This window comes from Etheostoma spectabile, chromosome 6 (assembly GCF_008692095.1).
Source record: "Etheostoma spectabile isolate EspeVRDwgs_2016 chromosome 6, UIUC_Espe_1.0, whole genome shotgun sequence".
NCBI lineage: Eukaryota > Metazoa > Chordata > Actinopteri > Perciformes > Percidae > Etheostoma > Etheostoma spectabile.
Genome location: NC_045738.1, coordinates 26,454,896 through 26,464,926, shown reverse-complemented (window position 1 = coordinate 26,464,926; position 10,031 = coordinate 26,454,896). Strand labels below are relative to the sequence as shown.

Below are 10,031 nucleotides of genomic sequence, written 5' to 3'. Positions count from 1 at the left end.
GCGGAGTGCTCTGATCACCCCCCCCCCGCCCACCAAACATCACATCTAAAAAAAATGATCAGTCACAGGTAGTGAAACTTCATCTAAAGGTGCGTCTGTCTGCCTTTTCTAGAGTCAATGCGTCGCTTCATAAGGGAGAATAATCTCTCTCTGTCTCTGATCGGCGCGTCCTACGACGGGGTGTCAGTCAATGATGTCATCTTTAATGGACGGACAGCTGTGGAGCAGCTGTTGGGAACTGGAGTTTGATGGAGCTCGTCAACACTGGAGCACGACAGCACCAAGGGCGTGGGTCTTTGATATGATACAAAGTTTAGTTTCTTAAAGAAAATCAGCGTCCTATAGATAAAACATGTTAGAAACCGGTCAGTGTGTTGGTGCTGCTGAGGTTCCAGCCTGGATTTGCATAAAACTCTCGTCTTATCACAAACTACATCTACATGCGCGTAATATTCTGATTTCTGCCCTTATTCTGAAATAGACAATATTCAGACCAAGCTGATAATGAAAATGAATATTGTACTAAAAGTCCCATTTCCATGTAGTCATGTAAAATGAGATGTCTCCAAAGTGTCCCGGCGGTGGAGGACTTGTTGGAGCGTGGGAACACAGCGGCTCTCCTTCATTCCTTCAAGCAGCTCCTAGAGAAGCTCGGCTCAAAAAGCTGCTGCTATCCGAGTCTTTGACGAAGTTTAAAGTAGCTGAGTTCCTCCTTCTGATCGGGACTGCAGCCCTGCAAACTGCTGGCTGGTTGCTCTGTAACGGTAACACCAGCATATCATGTCTTAAACCGAAAATGCCAAAGTGGGGGGTAAAAAATACCTTATTCTTAATATCCAACCAGATTATGCATTTTATATGACCTTGTCATATTCAGAATATTGGAATATTAGTGTGCATGTAAACGTGTGAGTGACAGAACAACGACTCACTGTTGTTGAGCTTGTGTAGAATAGTGCAGTTGTTCAGCGGGCTACACAGCTGCAATATTAAATTATGATATTCTAGTGTGTTAATAGTATGCAGAGTCTGAACATTATGTTTCTGTCCATCTGACTGATGATACTATCTCTGTATGTAAAGCCTTAACAAGCTGTTTGTCACGTTTGCCTTTACTTGTTTTTGGAGTGGGGAACGAGGGACTAATGACATTAATACTGCATTTATTGACAACTCATCTTTAAATTATTCTGTTATTGCATTCAGCAGTGCCGTATGTTGTACATACTGTATGGAAAGCTCTCTGAGGCACGTTTGGGGTCCTATAAATAAAAGCTGTTGGTCAGACTTCTGCCTTATTTACTTTTACGTATTTACCACAACGATGGAATAAGTGGACACTCTGCCTCCATATGTATTTCTCCATTTATTGGGACGATGCGTAACGTCAGCAGAACAGAATGCACATGGAGGCAGAGTGTGCGACCCTTCCCCTGCTCCCAGTGATCAGCAGCTTCCACCAGCCCTCAGTGTGCGTTACTTTTCTAAATCTCAGGCTGGGAACAACAAACATAAATACAGTGGCCCAGTTTCAATAAGAATCTGTAACCAATGTGAAGAAAATGTTTTCTGGTCAAATAAACAGGAATCTGAACGACAACTAAGAAATTCTGGTTTTATTTAAAGATGAAAAAAAAGAGTGAACACCTATACAACCTCAGTACATCTCCTGATTGGACAGCCCAAATAAGAGTCATGCTCTCTCACAAAGTAGTTTTCTGTCCCCCGGGAGCACAACCCAGTCTCTTACTATCTGAGGCCCAGTTTCTTCTTCTCTTTCTGCTTCTTGCGTACCACTTCCATGTTGCGGTCCTTCCACATGCTCTTCCTCAGTTTGATGGGACGACTGCCGACATACTTCCCTGGAGCAGGGTGAGAGGGGGACACAAAGGCAGCGCTGATTCATTTAAAGTCAGAAATAGGAATGAAGGACAAGGGATGGATGAAGAATCCAGGGCTATCAATCACCAACTCAATAGAGAGGTGTCCCTCCCCTTTCCGGTGGACCACCATGGGACCTTGTTTGAGAGAGACCAATCATGTTAAGGTCCTGTTTGAATTGAGCCATTAATTACACACGATTGTCAGTTTAAAAGATAATTAAGTGAAGAAAAAGTCAGTTTGTTGTACCACTACGTTTTGTCTGAAACCACTCACAGTGAACTACATACCACGTCTCGCACAATATTAGCTAGCTCAGCTCTAGTCTAGATCAACAAGGGTCCATGTAGCGGATTGTTCAGGTGCCACCGGAAATTCAGCCGGATTTCACCCAGATGTCCGTCCCCATCCTCTGTCTCTGTGTTGGCGTTCTAACCTCTGGTGGATTTCTGAGGACTATGGTTACCTGGTCCTCAGGTCTCTGCAGGGTAAATCAGACAGCTAGCTAGACTATCTGTCCAATCTGAGGATGGTTACCTGGTCCTCAGGTCTCTGCAGGGTAAATCCGACAGCTAGCTAGACTATCTGTCCAATCTGAGGACTTGGTTACCTGGTCCTCAGATCTCTGCAGGGTAAATCAGACGTAGTAGAATATCTGTCCAATCTGAGGACTATGGTTACCTGGTCTCAGATCTCTGCACGGTAAATCCAGACAGCTAGCTAGACTATCTGTCCAATCTGAGTTTTCTGTTGACGACTAAAACTACTTCTGAACGTACACATGTTCCACCAAAACTACTTCCTTCCTGAGACTATTTAGCAGAGACACCGTGGCTCTGTCTGGAGCTTAGACCCGCCCAAGATGATTGTGATTCGTTTAAAAAGAGAAAGAGAAGAGAAAGAAGGCGTTAGTAATGTTCCATCCCGGTACCAATCACAGACGGCGTGAGAGACGTCAGGAGTCTTTCTAATGACGCATTTTCAGTGTGGCACTTCAAAAGTTCTTCCTCACTCGCCAAATTATCTTTTAAATTGACAAACGTATGTGAAATTCATGGCTCAATTCAAATGGGATCAGATAGTTATTTGCTTCTCTCCATTAAGTTTTGAAATAAGGTGTTATGGTGGACACAGGAAGGGGCGGGGCTTCCTCTCGGTAGGTCTGATAAAGGTTGGGACTGACCGTTCATCTCCCTCATGGCTCTGACGTAGTCGTTGGGATCTTTAAAGCTGACGAAGCCGTAGCCTTTGGTCTTTCCTGTGCGTTTATCTCTCACCACCTGAGGAACACACACACACACACACACACACACACACACACACACACACACACACAATTTGCGTCTGTAGATTTCTCCTAAATTCACCAACAGTTAGCATTAGATAACACCTCATTTGCATATTTAAACAGAACAAATAATAATTTGTTTAATTTCCTTCGTGTCAGTAACCAACTGGGGATATTCCATGCTGATATCTTGTTAAATTATTTTCCTTATTGACGTGCAGCATCTCTACCTGATGATAAGAGCTGCATTGATGTGGTTGGACCGGTCTTACGTGCACACCCTCAAGTTAAACCTTATCCAAACAGCCGAGTCGGTTTTAATTATAGAGCCAATATCCCAGATCTGCCTCAGAGGCTTTACAACATGTACACCTCTGTCCACATCAGGAAACACCCCCCACACAAACCCTGTCACTAGGAAAACATGGTAGAATCGTTGGAGAGAGCAGATGATCCCTTTGCTGGACGACCACAACCGATCAACTTCATTCTATTCAACGGTGTGAGCTCCCAGCGTGAAGAGCCTGGCGCCGGTGTGCAGGGTGTGTCCAAATCCACTTTTACTTTTGCTAACGGCGGAAAAAAAGGATCCGTACGCCGGGTGCTTGTGCACGAGCCTAGGAGCATTCTACTAATGTTGCTGTTAAAATAACAATGAAATGCAGCGTTACTGACTTTAGATTTTTGTGTCAAACTCGAGGCTCGTGGGCCAAATCGGGGCCCCTCACAAATATTTATTGCATATCACTTAAGGTTCACAACAGATTTTAACATGCCAAACCATACCGATGGGAAATTGTTTTTCAAACTGCAACTATACAACACTCAAAGCAGAGTTTGGCAGATTTGCCGACAGGAATATTCCTCCATTTGCAGAGTTTTCATATTCAGGCTGTTAAGGTGTTGCTGTGTGGGAGCCTCCCTTTAATTAATCTAATCATTGTTTTGCTCAACTCTATGATGGCTGAGGAAGCTTTCGCTGACTTTTGTAGGGCTTTATGTCAACCAAACTAAGTGAGAAGACTATATGACACACGCAATATAGCAGTCAAGATATTATTATTTTTTTATTAAATAAAGCATGTCAAACTATACTAGCCCCTGTTGGGATTCTCATTTTCCAGTGTGACTCTTAGTGAAACTGAGTTTGACACCGCTGGCGTTAGCATGGATAATATCCTGACATCATTCATCTGATGAGTAAGAAGTAAAACGTGAAGTGCATAAATATATGTTGTTTACATCAATTCATGTGACTTCTTGTGAGTGTTCTAGGAACTGATAGTGATGAAGACCCAAACTACACTTAAAGTGAGTACAGTAAGTAAACAAGCTTACCAACCTTAGCTTTGAGGAAAGACGGGTATCTGCTAAAGGCTCTGGCCAGGATGTCATCATTCACCTCGTTACCTAGGTCACCACAGAATATACGGAAATCATCTGCAACAGGAGAGAAAACAGGATCATCAGCTTCATCCTGCAGCAGGTCATCAATAACAGAGGCATTCATATCACCCCACACCACACCCCTAACTTTCCAGTTTAGTGAACATGCAGCAGCAGATTGTCTGGTGATGATACAATGAAGGAAGAACTGAATCCAATGTGTGTAATAAAAGAACTGATATCAATAATAATCAGCCAAACAAAAAACCTAGGAAACTATCCCCTTACAATCTACTTCAGCATGAACCTCCTCTACACACATTCCTCAGCAGGAGCAGTGTTTTAATGTTACCTACTTAGAGGTAACTACTAAAGTTACGTGATGTTTATCGGGGGTCTACGGCGGTCTGTACCTGATTCCCACTCCAACAGGCTGGCGTCCTCCCAGCTGGTCCCTGCTGCAGTGCGGATACACTTCCTCACCTTCTCCGACTTTGATCGCTTTTTGTCCTCTGTAGCACTTTCCACAGGCTGGAGAACACACACACACACACACACACACACACACACACACACACACACCACACCACACAAAACACACACACACACACACACACACACACACACACACACACACACGAACAAACACACAGCTAATTTGTAAGTGCACTAAAAATCATTAGTACTGTAATCACCAACAACTTAGTTGGGTCCTTGTGGCTGTAATGTTTGTGTCAACAGTATGAAAGTGAAAAATGATGAGAGTTCCCAGCAGAAACCTACCTCAGTGTGGGGGGGCTCGGGCTCAGGCATGCTGGGTCCAATGACAGCGCTGTTGTCTTCGCTCTCCTTCTTGTCCAGCAGACCTGCCGCCATCACCGCCGCCTGCTGCTCTGCAACCCGCGCCGCCAGTTCCTCCTGAGAGCAGAGTGACGTATAACATGTGAAATCCCACGGAGAGACAGACGCGCACGCTCTGGTTATGCTTGTAGACGAGCACATGGACATTACTCAGTAACATATCAATCCAAATGCAAGTACCATTCTGGCTTGTCTCTGAGCTCTGAAATCTATTCTTTTATGTCCAGTGGGGGCAGGAGGAGCAGAGTACACGGTCGGCGCTGCCTGGATGATAGACGGTGTTGGTTTGACGGGAGGCGGGGGTCCCTGTCTTGTGGGCGGAGCAGACACCATGGAGACCATGTCCCGTACCTGAGAGAGACACAAGAAGGTAAGACACTAGGTAGGCAATAGGATGACTCACGTGGAAGAGAATTAGCAATGTAGTGGACACAGAGAGAGATTCAGTTTACCACAGTATTATTATAACAGGGGCCGATTATAGGGCTGCTCTATTATAGAAAATAATAATCATGATTAGTTTTGGTCAATATTAAAATCAAGATTGTTTCTAATGACCACTCATTGACCTTTGGAAAGATGTTGCATTCAATGAACTTAAACTTGAACTTCTGTGTCAACTAAAGCAGGCAGAGCGTGTCTGGTGAAATAGCAGCGAGATGGCAATGCTAATAGTCTTCAAATAAAAAAGGGATGCAATGGCATCCGTTACTTTTGGTTTTCCAAACTCAACAGATAATAGGTTACACTAAGAAGTGTGTCTTTTATAAAAGACTGCCTTGCAGACAATGTTGTTGGGGTTTTCTCCTGTTTCTTCGTTGTTGACATTAGTTAAACGTTTTGCTTCTACCTCTGCCATCTTCCCCCACGCACTACAGCACCAGATCCCACAAACAGGAGGGGAGGGGTGTACGCTTGTCATTCAGAACACTAAAAATAAGAGTTTACTTGCAAAAAGTAGGATGCAAAATAATCGTTTATCTCGATTATGTTGTTTTTGGGATTATTAGTAGCCAAAATAAAAATCACTATGAAAATTTGTAATAACTGCACAGCCTTAGCTGACTATATACAGCACACAGGCTAGTGTGGTGAAAGATCTCCCAGGTACGGTGGTTTAACACCCCTGGGTGTAGGGCTGCAGCCTAACATCATTTCATTGTCGATTCATCTGTGGATTATTTTCTGGATGAATGGCTTAGTCGTTTGGTCTCTAAAATGGTGAAAACACGTGGATCAGTGCTTCTTGCTTCTTTGAGCTCTGACCTGAGGTGCAGCAGACATGTGCTGGATGGGCTGAGGAGCACCCTGGGGTGCCTGGCCCTGCATGGAAGGAGGGAGCATCATAGGAGGAGGGGGAGGAGGCCGGGGCAGAGGAGGCGCTATTGGAGGGCCGCGCATCATGGGCATCCTCTGACCAACTGTCAACACAGTGTTAGGGTATTAACATACATACATACATACATACATACATACATACATACATGTGTATATGAGCTCCATTTCTCAATCCGTCACATCACAAACACAAGATGAGGGGATAGTTTCCATCACAACATTATTTCAATGTGAGACATATTTATTGATGACCAATTAGAGCTGCACAATTTATCCCTTTTTTCCATCATCGCAATATCAACCAGTGCAATAATCACATTGTGAAAGACTTGACATATTACTAAGACACATTTTGTGTTCAGAAAATTTTAGGAGAAAACTGCACTTTAAAATGTAACTCACTTTTTTTATTGCCACCTTTTATATTCATTTCAATGTTTAATTTGATCAATAACAATGGAAATGATTTCCTTTCATTAGTTTTAAAGTCAACAAGCAGTTTGTTGTATCTTAGCAAAATACTGAAAGCAGCAGAAATGCAGAACAGGTTAAACTTTCATATCCGTTTATTCACAGTCAGTAGTGTTAACATCATTATTGCATATTTTCTTCATATTGTACAGCCCCATGACCAATGACTTAAAATCACTTCTAACATGTTCTGCTGAAATACTGCACAAGTAACCTTACCGGGTCTCTGCAGGATATGGGGGACAAAGGCTGGTCTCAGCATGGGAGGACGTATTGGAGGGACTGGGACAGACACAAATCACACAGTGAGTGTAAATGAGGCACAGCATGTCGGCTGGTCTACACATATATTATTGTTAATCTGTCCCGCCTCTGAGACTTAATAAACACTTGATTTTTTTTTTTTTTCTTCCTCTTTGAAAAAAGCACTTGAACAATCTTTGCAACACAAAAATTGATTGTGTGTTTATACATGATTTTGGACGCAGCCCTGGTGTTGTCAGTACACCACTGACTTTCAAACACTATGGACGACAATGAACAGAGTTGGTACTTGATAGTATATTACTGTATTACAGTGTTAGAGTGTGTGTCTGAAAGTTTATGTTCACCTGGTCCTGCGAAGACGGGTGGTGGAGGACCAACAAAACTAGCAGCTCTGGCTTCTAATGTCTGCTGGACCTGGGAGAGAGGAAGAAAGACAGCACAAAGCCAGAGAGACAGAAGACAAGGTGAAGACAGGGTGTACACAAAGTATAGAAAAATAATGTCCAGACGTCTCCTCCGTCAGTAGCTCTATTTTAGAGAAGCATGTGTCAGTGGTTTACTCCCTGGCCCTGCTGTCCTATGTCAATAAGTCTAAGCCATGTCAAAGACTCTGAACCCGGAATGCTCCAGATGCTGCACCATCGGCGTGTGAACGTGTGTGAATATTTATGTGGTGTGTATGCCAGCCTTGGGCCACAGCGTGTGAATGCTTCCGTACAATGTACAATGCTTTGAGTAGTTCTTACGCCTAGAAAGGACTATATAAAATCCTTCCATTTACATTTAAAAGGAGGAGCACATAGATATCCAGATACTAGAACAGTACCAACCTGTCTGTAGGTGTTGGTGCCTATAATGGCTCGCGCTGCTGGAACCACAGGGACAGAAAGAGCTACAGGTGCTGCCTCCAGAACAGCTGGGCCACCTGATACTGGTACTGGACCGCCAAGAACCTCCTGCTCAAAACTACAGCCGGGGAGGAATAGAGACAGACTGGGGGTTAGAACATTAACTGATTTAACAGTTGACTCCCTTCTGGGCTGCTTTGACAAAGCCTTTACAATAACAGAGAACTAATAAAGAAAAGATGAGCATTAATTCCCTGAGGAGCACAGAATGGAAGTGTGGAGTACGTTAATTAAATCTAAAGGCCCAGCTGATGCACACTAGCCCGGATTTGGGATACAGTAAAAACGTCGTTTTTACCGAACCGTTCCAACAGTGGTCCTACTTACAGAGCCATCTCAGCCTCCATCTCTTTGAGCCGCTCCTGTCCGGACTTGAGCGCCATGCTGGGACACAAACATTGATAAGAGGTCAGATAGACTCCGTCTCCTTCACCTAGCTACACAACAATGGAACCACTGAAGACTTGGGACACATGGGAGAAAACCTCTTCATCGCAAAATGCCCCAATTGTTGTTCATTTTAGCACAACAAAACAGAACGCTAACGTTCCATAATAGCTTCCTTAAATGATTTAACTAGAAAAGTTAGCTGCGTTTGTTAACACCGTAAATCATGTTTCTGTATCTAACCTTACCAACGACTGCACCTTACCTTAATCTACAACGTTGACGCTTTCGATATGAATCGATACCTCTTGTTGACTAAGGTGACTTAACACGCTGGGCTTTTGACTAAGCTAAGTGGCGTTAGCGTTAGCTAGCACATCAGAAGCTAACTAAGCTAGCCGAGAACCTAGCTCTACGGTATCATCCAGCTAACTAACCACTAATGCTAACGACGCTAATTGCTGCGGCGTTATCGTACCGTTTTCTACGTTACTGTTAATTAACCGAGTTACTTTCTATGGATAAACATGTTTGAACAGAAACAGTAATGCTCTCGTTGCTGTACGAGCTGTAACGTTATGCTTGCTTGCTAGCTAGCTAGCCTTCTTCTTCTTCTTCTTCTTCTTCTTCTTCTTCTTCTTCTTCAGGTCAATTGGCGGTTGGCAAACAGCGATTTGGTGCTTTACCGCCACTTGCTGGTGTGGCCCACAATATCGCACATGTACAATATTCAAAAAAGCCTAACACAGGCCTAATAATAATAAATACAATTAATAACTGAACTCATATATTCTGAATCATTTAATGTGTCTAGTATACTGAAATAGTACTCGGTTTGTTGGGTTAATTTGCAGAAGATTATGTAAGATTATGTTCGGGGCATTTTTAGGTCTTTGATTCCACAGACATGGAAGTGGAGAGAGAAGGGGAACGACATGCAGCAAAGGGCCGCAGGCCGGAGTCGAACCCGCGGCCACTGCGCGGAGGAGCTAACCCCCCCACGTGTGCGCCCGATCCAACCCGGCCAGCAGAAGATCTTTTAGATCACCTTTTTATCTCTGTGAGGTTTACAATCCTTCTCTCTTCTCATATGTGTGACAGTAGAAGCTGCTCAGTCCTCAGTAGAACATCCACCTGTCCTCAAGGTGAGCACTGTGCTGTTGAGTCCAGTGTGTCCCAATCTCAGTCTATATCATTCTCTTCTTCCTCCTCTGCTTTCCTTTGAACTCTGCTCTCTTCCTCCC

General features: G+C 43.7%; 2 protein-coding genes across 3 annotated transcripts in view; one reads left to right on the top strand and one right to left on the bottom strand.

Moving 5' to 3' along the window:
- ppox (protoporphyrinogen oxidase) overlaps nt 1-1,475 on the top strand; it is a 9,888-nt gene extending 8,413 nt beyond the window's left edge. Inside the window, exons 13-14 of one of the 2 annotated variants that reach the window (XM_032517689.1) lie at nt 113-908; nt 1,464-1,475. In XM_032517689.1, the coding sequence (XP_032373580.1) occupies nt 113-249 (137 nt within the window). In that variant the 3' untranslated portion in view covers nt 250-908; nt 1,464-1,475. Of the gene's footprint in view, nt 1-112; nt 1,276-1,463 lie in introns of those variants that run through there. The other variant, XM_032517688.1, reaches the window with a different exon arrangement.
- Nucleotides 1,476-1,601: 126 nt separating this feature from the next.
- On the bottom strand, nt 1,602-9,452 carry rbm42 (RNA binding motif protein 42). The gene is made up of 12 exons (XM_032517691.1): nt 9,053-9,452; nt 8,728-8,784; nt 8,323-8,458; nt 7,837-7,906; nt 7,445-7,507; nt 6,683-6,837; nt 5,597-5,767; nt 5,339-5,473; nt 4,969-5,086; nt 4,512-4,609; nt 3,065-3,161; nt 1,602-1,862 (listed from the first exon to the last, which is right to left on the bottom strand). Exons 2-12 carry the CDS (start codon nt 8,781-8,783, stop codon nt 1,750-1,752), a joined length of 1,212 nt encoding a protein of 403 aa, XP_032373582.1. The 5' UTR covers nt 8,784; nt 9,053-9,452; the 3' UTR covers nt 1,602-1,749.
- Between the last annotated feature and the right edge of the window lie 579 nt (nt 9,453-10,031).